This window comes from Camelina sativa, chromosome 5 (assembly GCF_030686135.1).
Source record: "Camelina sativa cultivar CO46 ecotype springtype chromosome 5, ASM3068613v1".
Lineage (NCBI taxonomy): Eukaryota > Viridiplantae > Streptophyta > Magnoliopsida > Brassicales > Brassicaceae > Camelina > Camelina sativa.
This window is the reverse complement of record NC_141884.1, coordinates 22148673-22174761: the sequence shown is the minus strand read 5'-3', so window position 1 is coordinate 22174761 and position 26089 is coordinate 22148673. Positions and strand designations below refer to the sequence as shown.

General features: G+C 35.1%; 2 protein-coding genes and 1 pseudogene across 3 annotated transcripts; 1 reads left to right on the top strand and 2 right to left on the bottom strand.

Moving 5' to 3' along the window:
* Positions 1–7213: 7213 nt before the first annotated feature.
* Positions 7214–8968, bottom strand: LOC147944178 (uncharacterized). The gene is made up of 4 exons (XM_087512486.1): positions 8874–8968; positions 8667–8723; positions 8316–8335; positions 7214–8091 (listed from the first exon to the last, which is right to left on the bottom strand). The coding sequence occupies exons 1-4, from the start codon at positions 8966–8968 to the stop codon at positions 7214–7216; spliced, it is 1050 nt and encodes a 349-aa protein (XP_087368612.1).
* Positions 8969–11533: 2565 nt separating this feature from the next.
* LOC104787173 (putative cullin-like protein 2) lies at positions 11534–13631 on the top strand. 2 transcript variants are annotated; one of them, XM_087452765.1, is made up of 8 exons: positions 11534–11677; positions 11921–12053; positions 12150–12246; positions 12381–12566; positions 12657–12704; positions 12787–12990; positions 13075–13152; positions 13366–13631. In XM_087452765.1, exons 2-8 carry the CDS (start codon positions 11932–11934, stop codon positions 13399–13401), a joined length of 771 nt encoding a protein of 256 aa, XP_087308891.1. In that variant the 5' UTR covers positions 11534–11677; positions 11921–11931; the 3' UTR covers positions 13402–13631. The 2 variants fall into 2 exon arrangements, with proteins under 2 accessions (XP_087308891.1, XP_087308892.1); XM_087452766.1 differs by having other exon boundaries at positions 11546–11677; positions 12381–12530.
* Positions 13632–13775: 144 nt separating this feature from the next.
* On the bottom strand, positions 13776–24521 carry LOC104789365 (uncharacterized; annotated as a pseudogene).
* Positions 24522–26089: the final 1568 nt, after the last annotated feature.

Here is a 26089-nt window from a genome sequence, read left to right as displayed (position 1 = left end):
AGGCATTGGGTCTATGTTTAACCCCGTCAGATAATGAAATTCATTCAACCCAAACCTGATAGGTTGACCGCCAGCCACAAACCAAAGCTCCTTCTTATGTACCCTTAACTGGTTACATAGTAGGAAATGAACAACCTTACCAGACCAGATGAATTGGCTATCAACTAGCTTAGAGATTATTCCAATAGGTACTTTCTTCGTTTCATCCCACGCATCCAGTCCTATTGATTCCCTAATCTGAGGGAATTCTTTTATCCTGAAATTTGTGTTTATATCTCTAGACTCTATTTTAGCGTATAGTCTTGGGGGGTAATCCCTTGCTTGTTCTTCAGAAATAATCACCATCGACATCTGTTATAGTTCATAAGTAAATAATAACATAAATCAGCCATAACATAAAACAAACTCAGCCATACAATAAAACAAACTCATACACAAAGCATAACATAACTCAGCCACAAACACATAACTCAGATCTAAAGCACAAAATATATCAGTCACAACTCAGCCGTAACTCAGTCGCAAAATAAAACAAACAGTAAATCAGCCATCGAATCGAATAAATCTAACAAATCAGCCGTAAACCCTAAAATAACTGAGCCGCAACATAAAACAAAAAGTAAATCAGCCATCGAATCGAATAAATCTAACAAATCAGCCAGCCGTCATTAACAACGGCGACAATCAGCCGTAAATCATCGAAAAAACCCACATTCAGCTGGAAAACTCGAAATTAAACAGTCGACACATACCAGATAGACGAAGACAAAGAAGACGAAGAAGACGAAGAGAGAGAGAGAGCCAATTGAAGAAAGAGAGTGCGACGATGAAGAAATTCGGCGAGAGATGACGGCGAGAGATGACGGCGGGAGATTGACGGCAAGAGAGTGGACAATGACAGTATCGCCGGCGACGAGAGACGAGAGTTTCGTTAAAACTATTCACTTTCCCTCTCTTTGATATAAACGAGAGAAAACAAAACTGTGGATCTAAAAAAACTGCTTAATGACGTGTTAAATCATATCTGATGTGTATTTTAATTTGTTGATGTGTTTTTTTTAAAAAAATTTTTACTCCAATTCGAAAAACAAAACCCAAGGGGTAAATTGTAATTACACCAAGAGCACTAAACATTCTAGTAATTTTCAAAAGATTTATAGATTTGAGTAATAAACCAACTTTTGGATAACATTTGAATAATTTTTTCTATATTTTTTAGTTAAACCTAACAACATACTCTAAACCCCTCCTCCCTTATATATACCGATCAAGTCCCCAACAAACTCTAAACTTCATCATCATAAACCAACCCATTGTTTTTTCTTCCATTCCATAACAAAATAAAAAATGATTCTGCAAAAACATAATGATCTTTGTTGTTGTAGGGATGTGAAACATGGTTTCATTAGGTTTTCTATTCTATGGAAATATTCAGTTTTATTGGCTTGAGATAGATTTGGCGTTGTGATCAAAACTGTTGTAAGAGACCGTTTTGTTTGTTTTGGTTTAGTTTTTTTTTTTTTTTGACAACGGTTTAGTTTATTCTATAAATTCTAAATTTATGTTATATTTATGTGGAAATCATAATAATTCTTTTTATTATATTTTTTTATCTTTGATTCCCTATCACTCTAGAAAAATCATCAGTTCCTAAAACAAGTTTTAATTCAGTTAATTACTCCAATGAGATGGAATGAAATAAATTGAAGTCAAATGACAAGAAGATTAATTTTTTCCATCGTTTTTAGTTCTCTAATTGTTGTAGCCATATTTCATTTAGTTTATTTGATATCCTATTTATCTTTAATTTAATATTTTTGATGAAACTTATATAATTAGTAGCTAAGATTTTCTACTATTTGTAATTCTATAACTTAGAAAATAACTATTTTTAATAATGTTTTTTATTCAAAGAGCGTAGGTTAAATATTTTTTTTAAAACATATCTTTCTAATCAAATATTGATAAATTTATCTAATTTTATCTAACCTGCATATAATCTGTTTAAAATTGTTTAAACTTCAAGATTACTGCACAAATCTTTCTAAGAAAATCTTTAAAAAACTATCTAACCTATCTAACAAAAAAAATTCTAACTATTCATCTATCTTAACATTTTTGGAATACATTTATGTGCTTTTTTTTTTTTTTCTTTGTATCCAAATAAGTCTCAACTAAATTCTCTACAATCCTTACAATCAAACACAATCATTTTCTTATTTGATAATATTAATTCTAAATTTCCTAAAATCTATCTACCTAATTTAAAGCAATATCTTAGATTAAAATATAATTCTCCTTTCACTTTTATTTAATCTTATATTTAATTATTTGAATTACTATTTAATACATAAAGTTAATAAAATTTTAGTTTTTTTTCAGCATATGATGTGATTTGAATTTTTATAAACGGATATATATTTTAAATTTAACCCCGTTCGGATGTGAGATGTCACTGTGCATTATTTCGATAGTTCTTATATATTCTTTAAATAATTAATAGTATTAGTTATGAATAAAAAGAATAAAATAGATTTTAATATTTTTGGAGTATATTTTTGGTGTAATCCTAATTGTCGGGTAGGTTTTAATTCAAAAAAAGTGATTGCACTAATCCAATCTTCATTCATTATTATCTTAGTCGAAATCGAAAACTTATCTATTATTCGATAACATATATTCGCTTTTAATGAAATCTATTTATTAGTATTAAATACAGATTTTATGTATTTATTATAGTTAAAAATAGAGTAACTAATTTATTGATTTGAAATTATAATGACATATTTGAATTAATAATGAAATATTCAAACTAATTTCTTCAGAAGGCACAGGGTTACTGATTTATAAAACAAAAAAAAAAAATTAAGAAATGGATATGTGGTATACCACGGGGTAAATCCTAGTATTAAAAGTAATTTAAAACACAAATCCCTCATTCGAAAAATCCCTATTTTTTCTCTTCCAAAACTACCACGATTATTGAAACCGTTCCAGCTACCTCTATCATAAAAGCTCAAATGGAACGGTAACTCACTCATCTTTACTTCTCTTATTTTTCTCCCTTGCATCTTTTGCATCACTTTATTTTGGATTGATCGATATTGGTTTAGATTTTTTTGTTTTTGTTTTTTAAGTCTCAATCCCATCGGCTCTATATACCTTTCCACCTAAAATAGATGCGATCCTCTTTGCTGTAAACAAAATGAAAATGTCATCGGATTCTACTCAAGTTCCTAACTGAGTTATCGAAAAAGGAATGGAAGATGAAGATCTCTAGAATCCCGAAGTTGCAAAAGTCATGTCAAAGTCTCGAAGATAAGCCTAGAATAACTCTCGGCACTTGAGTTATTATCGTGGATGAAAAGGTACTAAATATTTGCTTGGTTACACTGATTGGTTTAGAAGCACACTCATGATCATATGTGTGTAGATCTTATACAAATACAAAAATATATGCATTTTTTTTTTTTTTGCTCAACATCAACTTTCCATTAACCAAATCAAAGACACATTACATTCGCCCCAATAAACTTGGACCACAAAACAAATGCAATGGTTGATCAAGTACAACCCTGGAACACTAAGCGGATCCAACACTACCTAATCGAGAACCATTACATTTTTTAACCACAACGAGACAGATAACACACCACGACTCGAAGTGATATAATTTCTTAAACCACCTAAATTAACCTAATGACACGAAAACAAGTACTAACACAGAGAAGGCCAAAAAAGTACTACTGAAAACAATCAAATCCCAGCTATGAGAATCTCTGGATCGACATGAAGAACTTGTCCCAGTAGCTTCAACACCCAAAGGCGCATCATCAGAAGAGCTTGGTCTCTCCAGTTTTCACTGTTCCAGTCCTAAACCTAAAACGGACAATACATCTGACTGAACCGACCAAGAGACACGAAACACCACCAGCAAGTGCTAAAACTTTTCCAAACTAATCACACAAAAAACCCGAATGCTAATCTTCTTAAGATCTATAATTGAAGCACAGATTAGCATATCATCACCTCAAGGTGCATAATTGGAAAGGCCACATCGCAAATGCCTTGTTGTCTCGCTTCTTAGCCGGAATAACACCAGAAATTGAGGAAGCTCTCGAGAAAGCGTCGGCTATGAGGATGTCCGCAAATCTTGGCCATCGGCACACCTGAAGCCTCCCCAACAATCAGTAGACTCTAAACAACCCGACTCAACCATACACCTCCGATCTACTAGCATCTCCGGCGGAAGGGTGGAGGAGACAGGAGGTCGCGATCCAAAACTCAGATCCAACTCCCCTAACCTGCAAGGAAGGTTGCCCGGAGCAGCTTCGAACCACCACCAGTCTTCGGAGAGGAAGGCGAGCCGAGATCTCGTCGTCCGCCACACCGTCACGACGCAACGGTTGGACTGCTCAGTACGCCGGGGAGGAAGAGAGCGGGTCACTACTGGAATGACTCGACTGGGACAACAAGCTAAAGAAGAAAACAGAGCCCTCTCACACCGCCGGCGAAAGCCTTGGGCGGCGGAGAGGCAAACGAAACCAACGGCGGCTAGGGTTTGGAGGAGACTCGGGAGAGAGAAAACACAGGGTTTTTTAAAAAAAAAAATTTTTTTTAAATATATGCATTTCATAAATTCTTTTTACTTGAAACGATAGATGATTCTAAATTCATGAAATAATCTACAGGAAGGAGAGTGTTATACACACATATCATGCTGATGAAATTGCTGCAGTGAAATTATGGAGGTAACTTTTTCAGACCATCCGTCAAAACTGTTGGATATTCAACTTATTTCAGGTGTTATTGAAGCAAGGTTATTTAGATAATGGCATTACATGTTGCGTTGATCAAATTTTCATCACTTGGTTATAATTTTTAGATAAATGGCATTACATGTTTGGATCTCTAAGTAAGCTTAACTATTTACCAAAAAAATAGTTGTGCTTTGTTTGTAGTCTAAAGCAACGTTGTAACTTGATATGTAGGCGAATCTATTTTTGTTAATATTGACTACATCCTACTATATTAATTGAGAAGTACAAATATGAAACTAACCTTAAAATATGTAAAAAATTACATTCAATTACCATTAGAAAAAATTAATTAAGCTTAATTAACTAATTTAAATAAATATAATTAAATTAAAAATAAAAAACACTCACATATCAAATATTAAAAAATCTAAAAAAATATTTTCTCTCTCTAATAAGTTATGGACAAAATTACTAATTATTTTTAAAAAAATATATATATAAACCAATCAGAATTTTAAAAACTAAGATTTTATATCCAAGTATACAATATAATTATTTTTAATAACTAAATTCAAAGATTTTGTTAAGATTTCAAATTATGATTCTCCTATCATCTTTATTTTATTTTATTTACAAATTGTTTAGAACTTTCATATAATACTTATAATTAATAAAATGCATTTTTTTTCTGCATATGTTGTGATTTGAATTTTTTAAAACGAAGATATATTACTCAATGTATGAAAATATGTGTTTTAATTTCCACATTGGCGGTTGGTAAAACTGAATTTATATTAATGATAAATTAATAATTTTTATTTACTCACAGTTATAATATTAAAATTACTATTTTATATTTCACAAAATATGATGTAAATACAACAAATAAACAATATAAACTGTAATAATACGTCAAAAATAAAATACTATAATATTCTAAAATAATTAGTATTCAAATAGACTAATAGATTTACATATTGATTAAAAATAAATATTATCTCAAACAAAATAATTTAAAAAATAAAATAAAAAAATAATTTTATTATTATATTATAAATTTTTTAGAAAATGTTGACCGTGCTTTAAGCACGGGATATATCCTAGTTGCTTTTAATTATACTGGAAACTAGAAGATATCCCGTGATTAAAGCACAGATCAATATTTTTTTTAAAATTTAATAATATAATAATAAAGTTATTGTTATATTTTTTAAAAAATTTATTTTGTTCGAGATAATATTTTTTTTTAATTGTTTTGTAAATCTATTAGTCTATTGGAATACTAATTATTTTAGAATATTATAGTAATTTATTTTTGACATCTTATTACAGTTTTATATTGTTTGTTTGTTGTATTTGCATCATTATTTTGTGAAATATAAAATAGTAATTTTAATATTATAATTGTGAGCAAATAAAAATTATGAATTTATCATCTATCTAAATTTTAGTTTTGCCAACCCGCCAATATGGAAATTAAAACACACATTTTTCATAGATTGAGAAATATATCTTTGTTTATAAAAATTCAAATCACAATATATGCAGAAAAAATTCTGCATTTTTAATTAATCATAAGTATTATATGAAATTTCCAAACAATTTGTAAATAAAAGAAAATAAAGATGATAGGAGAACCATAATTTGAAATCTTAACAAAATCTTCAAATTTAGTTATTAAAAATAATTATATTGTATATTTGGGATATAAAATCTTAGTTTTTAAAATTCTGATTGGTTTATATTTTTTTTAAAAAATATTTACTAATTTTGTCCATAATTTATTAGAGAGAGAAAAATGTTTTTATTATTTTTTTCAGATTTTTTAATATTTGATCTGTGAGTATTTTTTATTTTTTTAATTAATTCTATTTTTTAAAATTAATTAATTAAGCTTAATTGAAATTTTCTTATGGCAATTGAATGTAATTTTTTACACATTTTAAGGTTAGTTTCATATTTGTACTTCCCAATTAATATAGTAGGATAAGTGTTTGTCACTTTTGTTCTCGGGGTCTCGGGTCAAAATAATTTTATGTCTCAAAGTTTAGGTATTGTGACATAACATCCTGTCTGAGCATTCAAACCAAAAGAAGACTCAAGGAGCAATTGAGAAAAAAGGAGACAAGTGAAATAAGTAAAAGAACCAAAAAAGAAGCACGAGGTGATCTAGGAGCTCTTAATAAATAGAATATACTTTTTATTCATAAGTCATAACAAAAAGTTACATGTATAAACAACTCAAGACTTTGACCCCCCAACAAAAAAAGTTTTTTAAAGGCTTAAAAAGAAAAGTATGCATATAACAACACACTATCATTGATTAACCACAAACGCATAAAACCTTATAAGCTAGATAAAGAAAAGAGAAGAATGTACATTGATCTGTATTATTGTTGTGTAATAACTGAAAGGTTCGTTTTTTTTTTTTGACAACAAGAGAACAGATTAGCTCAAAAGAGCCAATGGGAAGGGACATTGTTTACATAGGTAGATGTATGCGAAACTGAACGAACACGTCGTGCCAGATTGTCAGCTTTACCATTTTGAGCGCGGGGGACTAAGGCTAATGAGAAAGAGCGGAACTCCTCCCTATCAACTTGTATCTCCTCTAAGTAAAGCTTGAAGCCTGGCCACTCGGAAGACGAAGAAACCATCTTCACCAGGTCAGAGCAGTCGGTAAGAAAGACAACGTCTTGATTATCTGCACCAATCATACATCGCATCGCCCAGATAAACGCTTCCATTTCTGCATGAAGAGGTGTGAGACTACGCAGGAGGTTAGCGGCCCCCATAGTGGGAGCTTCCTCCCTAGAGGAGGTGCAATAGCAGCCACAACCAGCATATTTGTCTGTGGCTTTCCAAGATCCATCTACAAAACAAAGGTAACCCGAAACAGGCCTAGCGACCGCCAAGCTTAATCTGTCACTGTGCGTGACATGCTGAGCACCGACCGGCCCATCAACCGTTTCATCCAGCTGGGCACGGAACCAGGCGTGAGATTCCTCTTCTGCTATTCGCAAAATTGCCAGCGGATTGGAATCCAGATTGGTGAAAACTTTATCATTCCGAGCTTTCCAAATATAGCACAATATCCAGGGATAAACATCCGGGGTGGGGGACTGCTGAGCCCGCCAAAATAAGAAATCCATATTTGCAAAAATAGAAGCAAATGGAAAACTATCCAGCACTGTTGGGAAAAATGACAAAGCCCAAACTTGCCGTGCCGGGGAACACTCAAAAAGAACATGATTAATTGTCTCAACCGGAAAACCACAGAAAGCGCACATTGTATCACAACTCAAACCTCGTTTACGAAGATTTGAAGTGACTGCGACACACCATGTTAGGTTAGGTTAAAGATTTGAAGGCTCGTTGAAATAATAAATATAGAGTACAAATATTATATTTTCACAAAAATAGCGTACAGCTATTAGGTTAAAGCTTTCATATTCTTTATGTCTTGCTCTTCATGTATTTCTTCTGATTTTTTTTTTTTTTTTGGTCAAAGTATTTCTTCTGATTCTTAAGAAGATCTATGAGCAATTTATTTACGATCTCCATCTGCAAACAATCTTACAAATCCATTTAAAACCATAAAAGTAAAAAATCAGCATATAACACAGAAACATGTGAAGGCAAATCAACAGTTATAAATTACAACGTAACAATGAAAACAATAATTAAGGGATCAAATTTATTTTACTCATTAGTTTGGCAATAGCCAATAGGTAATCTTTACTACTTTAACGTTTGCTATACCTTTTAAATGTAAACGACATAAATGGAAAGCTAGACACGACTAAACTATTAATTTCAAATGTCACAGGTTGATTTGAAAGCATAGTTAAGCCACACACATTAATTTGAAGAATACACGAAGAGCAAAAAAAAAGTGTAGCATACTTTTCCAACCAGTATTGAGAGCTAAAATTTTCAGACTTTTCCAACCAGTATTGAGAGCTAAAATTTTCAGACTTTTCCAACCAGTATTGAGAGCTAAAATATCCTTTGGTGAGAAAGAAACTTTGGAAAAGTTATGTACTACATAAACTGGGATAGTTATTTAGCGAGAAAACTGAAAACTTTGATTTAGTCATGGATCCAAAATACCTCTCGTAATTCTGTCTCTTTGATTTAGTCATGGATTCAAAATACCTCTCGTAATTCTGTCTAAGAATTTTGATTATATCATCTTCAATATCCATGTTTCTCTTGCTCCTACAAACATACCTAGACCAATTATTCTTGTTATTGAAAATCTAAATATTGAAATTATATATTGAGAAAAGTGGCAAAGTACTCAATGTAATTATGATTTTGAACCGAGGAAGAAGATGATCATACTTTTTGGGATCGATTGAAAAAAATTATGATGTTTGTGTATCGAATCTATGAAATATGGGGTATAAAAAGGCAGAAATCATGGAGATCGTGGATTGTGGGTTGGTCGGTTTTAAGAAACTGTCAGTCAGATTTTTTTATTTTTTATTATTCTTAGCATTATGTCGTTAAAATAGGAAATTTTTAGTAATTTAAAAAACTGTTTATAAAATCTATGTGGCCAATTTTTATTAGTCATGTGACTTGTGATTTACTAGTGTTAGATCCGTACTTCGTACGGAAAAAAATAGTTTTAAGATCAAGATCGTACATAGAATACTCTTTATACTTCAAAAATGCCTTCAATTATGAACCTCTAAAGTCTAAAGTAAGATATATGTAAGAATGAAAAATTCAAAAAAAATAATAGTAATAGTTAGATACATTCGTCTCGGTCTTCCCTTTGATCTTATGAATCAATTTATTCACATTGTTATATATGAAGCAAATTAACACACTCATTTTTCCGAGCAAAATACAATACTAACGTTTGGAGGATAAAATTTGAATTTTGTTTCCTCCTCTTGTAATATTTTGATGCTGTTGTTCTCGTTTTGCTACACCTTAGCTAGGAAATTATTTCTCCATCCGCATTGTTGTAATGGCTGAAAACTAATAATCAACACCTGCAAGAAAGAAACTTATAGACAGATGGGTGAGATGAGAGAGATAGGTTATAGAAATGAGAAACAAAGTATCTGAAAGTCAGAGCCATATCTAGAAGTAGGTAGATTACGCAAATACTGAATGAAGAACAAATAAAATCACAATCAAGTAATTTACTAATTTAAAGATATTAAAAAGTTAGCACATGGACTCTACTGATCCTTGAAATCTTCATTATAAGTCACCTAGTAATTATTTTAGGGAAACATATCAGTTTTGAAATAGAAAACTACACACATTATGAATATATATCTTTCAATCAGCAAATATTCTACATGATCTAATATTCAAATAAGCAAGCATTTGAATAACACACAAAAAATTGAGACTGGAAGTACTAAGAGCTTTCATCACGTTCACCAACCCTCTTTACTTTTCATTCATGTATGTATTTCTCGTTACCGGCCGATGCATCATGGTAGTACTCATACCTGTCACAAATAAATCAAACAATGCTTAGATTTGTCCACTTGAATAAGATCTAACACTACAAGAAAACATGCATTTTGGGACTCCAAGTTGTGACTCTTTCTTGTAGTGTAAACTGAAGAAACAATATGTGCTTCTAAATTACACAAGTGTGTAAATACACAAATATCATATTTCTAGTTGCAGAATTCAAAGATTCACAAACCATCAATTATTATCAGCATTTTTAACCAGACTCATGTAAAACCAGAGAGAATAAATATGCGTTACCGAGAGAAAATAAATTTGAATTAAGACTAGTGAAAAACCTGAATGGACTTGTTTGATAGATTTGTCAAATATATATAACTGTAGTTTATATGGCAACCAGAAGAAGAAGAAAAATCGATGTAGATGAGAGGAATATAAAGAAAGACTGTAAAGAACCCGAATTTGGATTTAAATAGGAGATGGATCGGTTGTAAATCACTCTGAAAGTGAAAGTGTTAGTGGAAGTAAAATTAGGGATAAGTTATTTACAGCTTTTGTTAATGAAATTAACTGGTTTTTCTAGGGTTTTACACACAAAGTTATGGGCTTGGGCTTTACCATTGCCATTTTTTTTTAATACAGAAAACAAATATAAAGCCTATCAATATGCCAATATTTTGTTCAGTTTCGTAAAACATGGAAATTGGGTCAGTTCTTTTTTGTTTTTTCCTCTTTTCACACGATCAATAGTAATTGTTTTTATTTGATTTTTTTTTGCTTAAAATGAATGTAAACTAATAATATCTGATGTGGCAAACATTTATTGGCTAAGTGACTTGTGATTTATAAGATAAAGGATATGATAAAGGATTTAGAGAAAATCAATAGAGTCAATATTTGAGAGACATGTCAGCAAAAAACAGATGTCAAAAGAAGAAGGTTACAGTTTCTTGTGAATTTATTTGTGACTTATTAGATAAAGATTTGATTTTTTTTTGCTTAAAATAAATGTAAACTAATATCTGATGTGGCAAACATTTATTGACTAAGTGACTTGTGCTTTATAAGATAAAGAATATGATAAAGGATTAAGTTAGAGAAAATCAATAGAATCAATATTTGGGAGACATGTTAGCAAAAAACAGATGTCAAAAGAAGAAGGTTGCAGTTTCTTGTGAATTTACTTGTGACTTATTAGATAAAGATTGTCAAAAAAACATATAAACCATGTAACAAATAAATTTTTTCTTCTTGGATAGGGAATTTTTGTTTTTGTTTTTTAGATAGAGATATGTAATTTAATATATCTTAATATGTTTTTCTTTGTTGAAAGAAAAGTTAAAACCGCCATCTCATCCATCGTCGGATCTATATATATATCTTTCGTTTTCTTCGAGGACGTGTACGTTCTTCACGATTCTCATAGTTAATTTTGGTGATTCAGATTGGATACTCTTCAGAAACTTTTGGTTAGTAACGTCTTTGGTTTTAGCCTTTATCTACACGGTTTTGATCGAGTTTCAGGGTTACCTCGCTTCTATGTGTTTAATAATCTTTGATTACTTTCAATCTAATTAGTTTTAGTTTACGGTTTGTGATAATATTAGCGTTGAGTATCGTTTAAAAGTACCGATAATGATAATTAACCTCACAAGAGCTAATCTCTGTCTATTACTTTATTTGAGAATTTGACTCAAGAGAGCTTGAAACAGATTCGAGAAGGATGGTCCTTAACTTTGAGGAAGGGTGGTCCTCCTTGCAGAAAGGTATTACCGAGCTGATAAGGAATATAGAAGGAGAGCGTGAACCAGCAGTTAACTCTACGCAACATGTGAATCTTTACACGTACGTAGGTCTTCTTATGTAATGTTTGTTTGTTAACAGCTCTATATATACGTACAGGTAGCTACTATTTACAGTAATTTCTTATGTGATTCACAGAACTATCTACACTATGTGTACCCAGAAACACACTAATTACTCACAACAGCTTTACGAAAATTATCGTCAAGTATTTGAAGATTATACTATCCAAACAGTAAGTACCAAAGTTTTGGGTTTGGGCTTTGATTCTTGGATATTGTGAAAAAAAGACATATTCTTCTTTTCATTTTTTTTATAACTTAAATCTCCTTTGCTTTAATTTTTAATGTTTTTTTTGTGTGTTTTTAGGTGTTGCCATCCTTAAGGGAGAAGCCTGGTGAAGATGTGCTAAGAGAGCTTGTTAGGAGGTGGAAGATCCATAAAATTCTGGTCAAATTGTTAGGCAATATCTTCCATTATATCGACAATTACTATGTTTTTCATAGATCCTTGCCAAAAGTGAGAGAAGTTGGATTGACATGTTTTCGCCGCCTGGTTTTTCACGCATTCCTATAGCTCCTAAATTTTCACTGCCTCAAATGTTTGTGCAAGTTTGTCAATGTCCTTGCAAATATTATACCACAGGTTTATCGTGAGATGCACTCCACTGCCAAAGAAGCTGTATTAGCGCTTGTAAGTATTGGTACCTATAATGAGAAAGCTAAGGTTTAGCCTATAAGTTTTGTTTCTATCTAACGAAATTTGTATTTGCCAGGTTCATAAAGAACGTGAGGGCAAACAGATTGATAGGGAACTAGTGGAAAACGTGTTAGAAGTCTATGTGGAGAATGGGATGGGTACTATGGAGAAATATGAAGAGGATTTTGAAAGATTCATGCTTCAAGATACTGTATCTTACTATTCTCGCAAAGGATCAATGTGGATCAAGGAGTGTTCTAGCTCTGATTATTTGCTAAAGGCATGTCGCGGACTATGTTTTCATTCGATTTCATGAAAGTAAATAAATATATATATTATTAATATCAATAGTTCTATATTGCAGTGTGACGAGTGTCTTAAAAGGGAGAAGGAGAGAGTTAGTCACTACCTTTATTCAAGCACTGAGCCCAAACTAGTTGAGGTTTGTTATGAAACTATTATTCATTAATATTGGAATTAATCATATTTTGACGAGGGAGGTTTTTTAGTGATTAAACTTAGTTATATGCTTATTTTCTGAAAGTTTTTTTGGCTTGTTTGTTTATTTTGTTCACTTAGCTTGTCTCTTGTTCTACACAAAATATATTTTTAAATATATGGAAAGACCATAATTTATTTTTTAATGTATTTGTAGGCATTGCAAGAGGCCTTTAACATCTTTTACGTCTAATAGAAAAATGGCAGGGTGACTTGGAAGTTGCAACAGTTTGCGATGATCAGATGCTCTTAACTTCTTAATAATAAAATTAAAACTTATGACTGCTTGGATGATTACTAAGGCAACTATGATAGTGTTTTTCAGTTTTTTATTTTCTGGCTGCGTTGATACTTCATACTAAACAACACCAAATAATGGCAAATACTGTTGCGTAAATTAACTATATTATTCGTTGCGCTTAATTTGATTGATCTCTGTTGAAACGATGACAATGATGTCTAAAATTCCTAGTGACTTTGGTGGAGTGGAGGGTTCAAGTGAAAATCTGTACATGAGAGCAGGGCGATCTTACTTGCAAAAAGTCGAACGTACACTTTATCCATACATCAAAACTTTATAACAAAGTTTCTCAAGCAAGTTGCCAAAGAATTTATCATAGCCAAAGAATTTAACATTTCTTGTGACATAGTTGATCTAAGGTAAGAATTTATCAGCTTCAACTTTGAAAAACTTCTTTCTGCAGAGGCAACAGAGACTGGAACCGTTAACAATATCCGATAAGCGATCCAAGAATTAGGATAACAACCTTCCATTGTTTTCAGAAAATCTAACACTTCGATAGGTCACTTGTAGTCTTTTGGTAAAACCTCTTTTAGAACTTTCAGTTCATAAAATAAATCATTCCCATCAACAACTGAATGATTGCCATGAAGCTTGAAGATTGATACAAGATGCCATCAAGCTATCATCACTTGTCGTTTGCAGTTTCCTCAAATCAAACAAAAATCCAAATGTTTGTTCATACTTCTGAAATTGTTCAAATCTCTCCTCAAGAGAACATAGAGCTTGATCCATGACTTTGATAAGTAAGAAATTCTAAAGCTTTCTTCTGGTGAGAAATCCAGAGAACCATCAACTTTCTCGAGATCTTCATCAAAATGTTTTTTTCTTCGTATGACACGTTTTGCTTTAGTGGGGAAAACAGCTTCAATCTCCATAGCTTCAGCCACTTCTCTAGCTTCAGATTTTGCTTCTTCAAAGCCTGTATCTCTATACTTTTGGAAATAAGAGACTAGTCCTTTTAGTGGAAAAACGGCTTTTTCATACCCCGACAATAGCCCTGTGTTGAATTCATACATTTGACTATTGATCTGGCCTAAACATACATTATGTTTATGAATATTTGAATTCCATACCCCAACTTTGAAATCAATACCCCAAGTATAATTGTTGTGCCATAACATACAAAAACGTGTTTATCGACTAACTCTGTTAAGCTTCCGTTTAACCGTTCTGACGTGGATTCCACGTGTGCGCAGCGATCCAAACGACGTCGTTTTGGCTAAACAGAGAAACTAAAATTTTGACCAAAAAGACGTCGTTTTTTATTTCTCTCACAAAATCTCTCTTCCTCTCCCGAAACTCTCTCTCGCAGGTAGGAACCCTAGAATTTCGGCATTTTTAATTTTTGAGTCTGATCTGAAGTAGTTTAGGCAGCCCAAAATAGGTATTTAGGCAGCTCTTTCAGATCGACTCGAAATTGAAAACGCTCAAATTCTAGGGTTCCTCTGCCGTGAGATAGTTTCGGGATAGAGGAAGAGAGATTTTGTGAGAGAAATTGACCAAAACGACGTCGTTTTGGTCGAAATTTTAGTTTCTCTGTTTAGCCAAAACGACTTCGTTTGAATCGCTGCGCACACGTGGAATCCACGTCAGAACGGTTAAACGGAAGCTTAACAGAGTTAGTCGATAAACACGTTTTTGTATGTTATGGCACAACAATTATACTTGGGGTATTGATTTCAAAGTTGGGGTACGGAATTCAAATATTCATAAACATAATGTATGTTTAGGCCAGATCAATAGTCAAATGTATGAATTCAACACAGGGCTATTGTCGGGGTATGAAAAAGCCGTTTTTCCTCCTTTTAGTTGAGCAATAGCAGAATCAATATCCATGTCTTCAGACTGTAAATTTTTGCTTACTGTGTTAACAGCAACTAAAAGATTGTACCAAATAACCATGGACAACAAGAATTCATAACTTCCGATCCCATGTGTTTCACTTGTGGCAAGAGACTCAGCATCACTTTGTGCTTCTGGATCATCACTAGTTTCTGCTATATAAAGTAAGGCATCCCTTATTTTTGGAGCTTGAAATCTTACTGCCTTGACGCATGCAACATGACTCTCCCAACGAGTTTGAGATTAAGCTTTAACTGTCAGCCCTCCCACCATATCTTCAAGTATTTTCCATCACTTAGTTGAAGAAGAAAACAAATGATAAATAGCTGAATTATCCCAATAAAAGATACCGCTTTTGTAGAAGTCTTTGCCATATCACATAATGCAAGATTAAGACTATGGCATCCACAAGGTGTATAAAACGCACGTGGATTGACATCAAGAAACCTTTTTTGCACTCCTTTATGCCTCTTTTCATATTTGATCCATTATCATATCCTTGCCCTCTGACATCGTCTATATTTAAATCAAGAGCAACTAACACATCTTGAATCTCATGAAAAAGCCCTTCTCTTAATGTGTCATCCATATATACATTTTTGGAGACATTTATAAAATAAATTCTCAAGTTCAAACCTATTTACAAGTATGCCATTGACATTTATATTTTGTTTATAAAATTTAAATAAAAATATTAAAATTGATTTACCAATTATGGAAAATCGGAACTGATATTATATACATTAATTACTGTTACAAATCTAATATTAAACACAATTTTCCATAAAACTCGGATCCTAATTTATTCACTCTATAATTTTGGAAACAAATTGATTACATAATTATTATACTTTTAAAAAGAGAAATATTCACACCGTAATAATTCTGTTATACATAACTATAGTAAGAGACTAAAATAGTTTTGGAAACATAATAATTAATGTAGTTATTTTCTAAGAAAATATTTCAAAAAATTGAATTCTTCTTACATAGTTACCTAACATATAACATTTAATTAAGTTTCTAAATAATAAAATATCTTAATTATGACTTTTAAAATACGAAAATAATAAAAAGTTACACAACAAATAATTGTGAATTTTCATAAGGATGATTTTCATTGATACTAAGCTGTTAAGATTACTGCACAAATATTTCTAAGATTCTCTTTAAAAAACTATCTAACTTATCTAACAAGAAATAATTCTAATTATTCATAAAGTTACATTAATTATACTGTAATGTTTCATTTTTAACTATTTGGTTTTCTAAATATTATTTCTGGAAGTTTGACATAATAATAAAGAAGAGAGGAAGGAAAGAAAAAAACTCTCTCGAAAGGCGACGGCGATGGCGAGAAGACTCTAGGGTTTCGACCCAACAATGAGATGGTTTACGGGATTTTCTGGGATGCGATTCTGGATAGTTCTTTATGGTGGAGATAGGGTTCTTGTGGATTGGATTGCGGTGTTATTGTGGGAGATTGGGCGAATCTCGGTTTTTGGAGAGATATGGGTCGATATGATCTCGGATGATGTCGGATCTGGGATTAATTTTTGTTCGGATTTGTTGGATTTCAGTTTATTAGCAAGATTATGTCTCGATTTGGTGGTCACTGGTTTGATGTGGGCCGATGGAGCTTTGTTTTTGGTAAGCGGGATTCGATCTTGTTCGATTTCTTCAATGGAGCGCGAATGTGTAGGCGGATTGCGAGATTTGGTATCACGAGATCAGCCTTGCTTTCATGGGAAGGATTTGATCATCAGGTCAACGTATCGGATTTCTGAGCTGGATTTGTTGCGATTGGATATCAGTACATCGATGTGTTTGCGATCAGGTGTTAATTGGTTTGATTTGTCTGGATTTTTGAAGGGGTATTTAACAAGGGGCCGGATAGGAGAGTTTGTTCATCAGCAAGTGTTTTGCTTTTTTCATCACTACTGCATTTTGGTGTTTTTTGGCTTCTCTTGGTCTCTCGTCTTTTTCTCTGTCCTGTCCACTATGTCGCAGAGTAGTTTGATTTCCAAGGGGAAGCAGATCACGGAGATGCCTCTCAAACGAAAAATCAAGGTCCCTCTTTTTGATAACTCCGCTTTGATTGAAGGGTACTCGAAGACTGTTATTGGTCGTTGCTTCAATCCTCGGGTGCAAGATATGAAGGCTCTGCTTCTGCTCTTTCCTCGTATTTGGCAGATCGAGGGTAAGGTGGTTGGTGCGGATCTGGGGCTTGGGAAGTTCCAGTTTGATTTCGATAATGAGGAGGATATTGTCGAGGTCCTCAAGATGGAGCCGTTTCATTTCGATCACTGGATGGTGGCTCTAGTTCGTTGGAAGCCGTCGGTGGATTCTTCGTATCCATCTGCTCTTACTTTCTGGGTCCATGATTTGGGGGTTCCTCTACAGTTCTGGGCTGATCCCACGTTCAGAAGCATCGGTGAAGATCTTGGTGAGGTCCAGGAAGTGGATATTGATGGAGGTTGGGTTAAGGTGGTGATCAATGGTTTCAAGCCTATGTGTTTCGAGTCTAAGATCGAGTTTGGCAATGGTGATCAAACCGTTATTTCCTTGGCTATTGTCGTCGGTGTTTCAGTTTGTGCCATCATGAAGATTTCTGTGGGGAAGGAGCTGGAAGGGGTGTGGGGTCTTCTGTTTCTTCTCTTCCTCCAGCGGAAGGTGATGGTGAGGGTCGTTTTCAGAGTTACAGAGGAGCGGTTCCTGGCGGGAGAGCCAGGCAGGGGGATCAGGAGGATACACGCCATGGCGGGAGTCGTACTCGGGTTAATGGGGAATCATCAAGGCAGGAGAACAGGCAGCATCCGGGAGGACAGAGGGATCGCTCTCGGTCCTCACAGGGAGATTCTCATCAACCTCGCCGTGGTGCTGAGAACTCACGGGTTTTTGAACATAAAGAAGTTGCACCGGTTATCTCTCCTCCAAGAGAGCGTACTGTGGAAGTCGCGGAAGCTGTGGTCAGGGAATCCTCCCCAGGATTCATTGTGGTGGAGCAGGTTCAGAAGAAGGTTAGGAAAGCACTCTTTCAGGAGGAGACCACGGAACAGGCCGGGCTGCGGTTTTGGTGGAGCAGATATCTGCACAGGGTGATACTCAGGTCCTGAGTGAGGGTGGGGATACTAGGATGGGGGAGGCTGCCGTGTCTATCCCGGGGAATTCTTCTCCTGGTTCGAGGGTGGTGGAGGAAACAGTGGCTGTGATAACGCAGGAGGTCGAAGTTGAAGATGTGGGGTCAGCTGAGGATTTGGAGGAGGGTTTGGAGTCGGATGTGATGATGGAGGAGGACGCCAATGCGACTGATGAGGCGATATCAAACCCGGATGAGATTTCGATTGTGACGGATGCAAGTTTGCCAGGACCTGGTGCGGCAGAGTTCACTTTGGAGGAGGTCTCGGTTGAGGCTGGCTCTGTTTCGGTAATTACTGCGGTTATTTCTCCAGGTGCGGATGCGCAAATGGAGGTTAAGGACGGCATTGAAGCGAAAGGTGAGAAGGAGGTAAAGGTAAAGGGGGGTCTGTTAAAGGGGGGAGGCTCCAAGAAGTTGAATGTTTACCTCCGTACTCCGCGGAGGAAACCCGTAGCCAAGATTTCGGATCAAGGGGGCGATGGACACAACCCGAAGAACCAGGACAAGGGGAAGGGTGCGGCGGGTGGCGGCAAACCACCAAAACCGATTGGTTGATAGATGAAGATTCTCAGCTGGAATTGCCAAGGCCTGGGTAACAAGGCAACTATTGGACATCTTAGGGATCTTTGGTTTCAGCATCGTCCGGATTTTATGTTTCTTGCTGAAACAAAGCAGTCTTTTTCTTTTATGGAACCTTTTGTAGGCCATTTTGGCTATTTAAATTTAATAACTCTTGATCCTCTTGGTTGTAGTGGTGGATTGGCACTCTTTTATAATAAAGATGATTTTGATGTTTCTATTCTTTTTAAGTCTGATCGATTGATCGATATTGAGGCAGTTTACAAAGGCAATCTATTTAATCTAACTTTTGTTTATGGGGATCCAATACCAAAAAATAGGGACTTAGTCTGGGAACGGTTAACAAGAATGGGGACATCCCGAAGCTCCCCATGGTTTGTAATTGGGGATTTTAATTAGTTGACTGGTAATCAAGAGAAACGGGGGGAGGGGGGGGGGGGGAACTCCGTCCCACGGCATCTTTCCGGTCTTTTAACTGTATGATCCAGGATTGTGGTTTCTTGGAGTTTCCGTATTTGGGGGATTGCTTGTCTTGGCGGTGTTGGAGGGATAAAAAGCCTATCCGATGTAGGTTGGATAGAGCTCTAGGTAACGAGGACTGGCATGCCCTTTTCCTAGATACCGTGATAGAATATTTGCCGATGGTGGCGTCTGACCACAAGCCCATTTTAGCGTATATAGGAGCCAAGCAACCAAAAGGGAAGAGGCGATTTGTATTTGATAGACGGTGGATTGGTAAGGACGGATTGATGAGTACTATTTCTTCGGGATGGGTAGCGGATGGGCGGCATGGGCAGGGGCTGTTTGTGGACAAAGTGGTGAACTGTCGGCAGTCTATCTCGCGGTGGCGGAAGACACATGTTCCGGTTGGGCGGGATGCAATTGATCTTATTACACGCCAGCTAACGGAGGCCCAGGCAGATGATGCAACACCCCCGGAAACAAGTACAGATTTGACAAATCAATTGAGGGAGGCTTATCAAGATGAAGAAATTTATTGGTATCAAAAGAGTCGGAACCGATGGATGCGGGTAGGGGACAGGAACTCCAAGTACTTTCATGCTCAAACGAAGCAGCGTAGGGCACGAAACAGGATTGTTGGGCTTTTTGATAAAAACAATGTGTGGTCTACGGATGATGAGGTGATTTGTAACACGGCAGTGTCATATTTTCAGGATTTATTTTTAACAATTGGCCCGGCTAATTGTGATGAGATTTTAGGGGAAATTGCTACGGTGATTACAGAAGAGGATAATGCTCTCTTAACCGATCCAGCTACGGAAAAAGAGGTAAGAGCGGCCTTATTTATGATGTATCCGGATAAAGCTCCTGGCCCGGATGGGATGACGGCTTTATTTTTTCAAAAGGCATGGCATGTCGTGAAGACGAATTTACTCAATCTGGTAAATTCCTTCTTTGAGCAGGGTTTTTTTGACAAGCGGCTGAATTCCACGCACATTTGTCTAATCCCGAAGGTGCCGAAACCAACCTGTATGGTCGAGTTACGGCCGATCAGTTTGTGTAATATGGGATATAAGATCATATCAAAAATTTTATGTCAACGGTTAAAACGGGTGTTACCAACACTTATCTCAAAAACTCAGTCTGCTTTTGTTCCAGGACGTTTGATTTCAGATAAAATATTAATAGCCCAGGAAATGTTCGATGGGCTTCGGACGAACAATTCTTGCAAATCAAAATTCATGGCCATAAAATCGGATATGAGTAAGGCATATGATCGGGTCGAATGGAGGTTTGTGGAGCAAGTTCTCAGGAAAATGGGGTTCTCCGATCGCTTGATATCCTGGATTATGTACTGTGTGTCATCGGTGGAATATAAGGTTTTACTGAATGGACAGCCGCATGGTTTCATTCAGCCGGAAAGGGGCTTAAGACAGGGGGATCCTTTATCTCCTTATTTGTTTATCCTATGCATGGAGGTGCTTATAGCAAATGTTCGCAAGGCAGAGAGGGAAAAATTGATCACAGGTATGAAGGTGGCAAATCAATGGCCACCTATTACCCATCTTCTTTTTGCGGATGATAGTTTATTTTTCTGTAAAGCTACTAAGGAAGAATATGAGGCTATTTTATCGGTTCTGAGGTCATATGAAGCGGTTTCTGGTCAATTGATAAATTTGGATAAATCCTCAATTCAATTTGGTCATAAGGTTCCAGCGGATACAAAAGCGGAGATGCAGTCAATTCTTGGTATTACTACAATAGGTGGCATGGGATCCTATCTGGGAATCCCTGAGAGTTTGGGCGGTTCAAAGACGAAGGTTTTCTCCTTTGTTCGGGACAAGTTACAGGGTCGCACTACTGGTTGGTCGGCCAAACTGCTCTCGAAGGGGGGGGGGGGGGGGGGGAAAGAAGTGATGATAAAGTCTGTGGCCACGGCTGTCCCGACGTTTGTGATGTCCTGTTTTCGCATCCCGAAAACTATAACGTCAAAACTTACGAGTGCTATTGCAAATTTTTGGTGGAGTTCAAATGGACAGTCTGGGGGTATGCATTGGTTAGCTTGGGAAAAGCTTTGTGCAAGCAAGCAATTTGGCGGCCTGGGCTTCTGGAATATTGATGATTTTAACTCCGCCCTTTTGGCTAAGCAGCTATGGAGACTGATAGAAGTCCCTGATTTGCTTTTTGCAAGGGTGTTTAAGAGCAGGTATTATCGGAACTCGCATCCTATGGATCCTATTAAATCTTACTCTCCATCATATGGGTGGAGAAGTATTGTTTCCGCTCGCTCTCTGGTAAGCAAAGGGATAATTAAACGGGTTGGTTCTGGAGATACTGTGTCTATATGGACAGATCCCTGGGTTCCAGCTCAATTCCCGAGACCAGCGTTAAGCAAGGATTCTTTTAAGGATCCTTCGATCCAGATAATTGATCTTATTGATCGGAGTTCTAATACTTGGAGGATGGATCGGTTAGCGGACCATTTTGATCCTGCAGATGTGTCGTTAATTGGTGCGATTCCTCTGAGTCTCACTCCTCAGAGTGACTCTCTTGGTTGGCATTTTACAAAATCGGGCAAGTACACGGTTAAGTCTGGTTATCATACGGCTCGATTGCCTCCACCACACGGTACTGTGCCGGTAGTATGTGGTCCTGATTGTGCCTCTTTAAAGGCAAGTGTTTGGAAAGTTAAGTGCCCTCCAAAAATTCAGCATTTTATGTGGCAAGTTCTTTCTGGCTGCATTTCAGTCACGGCTAATTTAGGACGTCGGGGAGTATCTTGTGATTTAGAGTGTATGCGTTGTGGTTCTCCTCTGGAAACGATTAACCATGCCTTGTTCGAGTGCCCTCCCGCACGACAGGTCTGGGCTTTGTCCAATGTCCCAACAGGTACAATTGGTTTCCCTACAGCATCGGTTTTCTCAAATATGGATCATTTTCTAGGATCACAAAACCCAGGGGCTCAGGTAGTAGCCTTCCCATGGATCTTGTGGTATATTTGGAAAGCACAAAATGCGAAAATTTTCGAGAATGTGGCAGAAAACCGGACGAGATTGCACAGTTGGCGGCAACTGAGGCATTAGCCTGGTCCACGGGCCAGGCTGAGGACGAGGAAGGTTTCACTGTTCCAACAGCACCAAATTTGCGGGTGGTGCGGGGGGTTTCCTCTTTTCCTGCTGCATATAATGGTTTCCGTTTTTTGTTGATGGTTCCTGGAAGGACATGGATAAGTTTGCGGGTGCAGGCTGGGTGTGTACGTCACATAACAATTCCACTCCGCTTATGGGTGCCTCAAATTTTAGGCGGAGTCTTTCACCACTTCATGCTGAGGTTGAAGCTTTTGTGTGGGCTTTACGTTGTATGATTGGACATGACTTCAAAGAGGTGGCTTTTCTCACAGACTGCTCAGATTTGGTGAAGATGGTGTCCTCGCAAGCTGATTGGCCGGCTTTCTCTGCCTATCTGGAGGACATCAAGGTGGACATGGACGAGTTCACAAGCGTCTCGTTAACTTTGATATCTAGGAATGCAAATGTACTAGTGGATCAATTAACACGACAAGTTCGTACTCAACCGCATGTGGTTACATCAATTAGCTGTTCTTTTCCCAATTTGCTTGTTTGAGTCAGTTCTTTTGTTGTTAAAAAAAAAAAAAAAAATTCTGGATTTCAAAATAGTACACTTAATAATATCACTCCGCATATATAAGAAATTATATATATATATATATATATATATAAATAAGTACAACTCAATTTTTCAATATTTTAATTTTAAAAAATAAGCCCGTGGTGTACCGCGGGTTAAAATCTAGTCTACTTAAAAAAAAATCAAAAAAGATTCTTCTACCTTGGTTGAATTTGCTGAAATATCAACATGTGGAATGATGAGAGTCATTTGTTCATGGTGATGAGAAGTATTTTGCCAATTTAATCGTCTTGATGATCATACCTTTGATCTCATCACCTAACATTGACATCACCTCATTTTGAATGCTGTTACTGAGATAATGATAACGAGATTCACCATCTTTATAACGCCGAAGATGTTCTCTCATAACTGGATCCCAATCAGCAATCATCCCAATAAAACTTAAAAGTTTTCTACTGCCGTCTTCTCCTATCTTTTCATTACTTCCACGAAACACTAAATTTTGCTTAGCCAGAGTTTTTACTAATGAAAAGATTCTCAGCAACACATCTTTCCAGTGACCCATCTCTTTACGAATCTCATCTTGCATATGTTTATCAACATTTTGCTTTTTCTGAAACCTTAAATCTAGCTCCACCCACTGACTCATGCACGACACATGACTATGACTAGTTTCATGCGTTTTAAGTCTTTCCAAAATGTGTTTCCAATTCTTTAATCCTGTAGAGGCCAATTGAGTAGGGAAGCTTTCTTTAATGAATAACTTGCAACAAAAACAAAAAAATTTTGTTTAATGTTTTTTAATACACAAGCCAACGTTTATCTTGTTTCTCTCCGTTACTGAGCTCTCTTGTATAACATGAATGAGAAAAATGTCTACTCCCAGTCTCTTCTCTAGGAAAGTGGTAGTGAATTTACTGTCTTGGTCCAGGTCATTTTTTCACCATAATATCTACCCATTGCTGATCAATTTTTCCACAATTAGCTGGATCAAAAATATCAGGAATTCCATGAGATTCCTCAAAATCACCTCCTACATCTATGTTCTCATCCTCTTGTGCTTTCGTATCCACATTCTCATCTTGTTGCTCAGTCAAATTCTCATCTTCCACCTCGTTCAAATTCTCACTATCCACTGATCAGCCATATCATCAGACCCACCATCCACAGAAGTATTAACATGCTCGTTTACACCAGATTTATCACCAACAGTTTTAGTTCTTTTCACAAACTTTAGCATAGAATTCTGTTGAGTCTTTATGAACTCATCCTCTTTTCTTTTCTTTATTGTTTTGTCCCATCCTGGGGTGTGTTTTCTTGTTGGTACCGGAGGCATCTTCTTAAATTTATAATAAAACATAGTTAGATGTCCAACGAAATCAGACTTGAAAAAAAGAGTTGAAAAATTTTTTTTAAGTCAAACATACTTGCGAAAGTCTGAAAGACAACGCCAACAAGAACTGAAGAACACAAAAACTCTTATGAAAGTGAAGCAAAAAAATTTTATAAGACGAGTAGACAACACGGATACGGTGAATTGAGCAAAATAGGTTATCAATTGTTCACAATTCTTAAACTCTATAACCTTTATTCTTAATTAGGTTTTGAACCCACGCTACGCGTGGGTTTATTCGATTTTTTTTTTGATAAAAATTATATATGATTGATGATGGTAATAAAATATTATTTTACATAAAACTTTAAATTACTATTAAGGAAAAATTAAATTTCATATACACAATTTTTAAAAATATAAAAATTAATTGTGTTTTAAATTCAAATCTGAAAAAAATCATGAATCTAACTCGACGTCCAGGCGAGACGGATCAAACTGGTGACACATATCTTAAACTATTTCTTTGGTCACCCAGAAAACGAAAAAATTTTATAATCATGAATTTATCTCCTTTTTCATATTTAATTGATCGCTATCACCTATGTTTTCGTGTTTTTTATTTAATGTTTTCTTATTCTTCATATTATTTCTTGTCATTTTCATTGTCAAATTTTATGGTAATTATCATTGTTACTTTTACCATCCAGTTCTTTGTTATACTCTTCTTCTTGTGCTTTCTCGTCAACTTTTTCACATTCTTTCACTGAAAAAACCTTTTTTTTAGACTACCACACAACTTATTAACGCATCAAACTCCAAGACCAAAATTATATTTTCTTATAAAAATTGTGCAATTCATGAAAACCAGCATAGTCAACATATGCACCCAATTATTGATAATTTCATCCATATATTTCTCAAACCAAAATCCTTACTTGTAGAGAAAGTAATATAAACTCATGTATAGTAAAAACAATATTTGTGCTTTTCGTCGATCCTTCTTCTTTAAACTCAAATAATATCAAATCAAGGTCTTGCGACGTCAATCCTTCTTTCTTAGACTTAAAAATAAATTTTTTACTGCAAAAGTATCAAATCATCTATAAAGTCATATACAAAAACATGTTTTACAGCTCATAAGAGATATAAAGCACAAACGGAGATAAGTAAGATATTTTCAAGATATTAAAAAATTTAATATATAATATTTAGTAATTCTTAAACTTTAAAAATTTTAAAAGAGATTAAATATTTAAAATATTTCAAACTTTTGATGTAGTTTAATTATCTGTAGCATTTTTTTTAGACTTAAATATTAATGACACTTTTACTTTTTATAGAGTTTAAATAGTTATAATATTTTAACATTTTTATGGAGGTATTTATAATATTTCTAAACATTCTATAAAAAATATTTAAACCTTTAAAAAATTTAATTTGCTAAAATAAATCAAATAACTTTTAAATTTGGAAACCTGATAAGTAAGCATAAATCAAGCAAATAAAAATATTTTGAAACCTTTTTAAAGCTAAAACTTTTAGAAGTTTCAATATGTATAATATTTTAA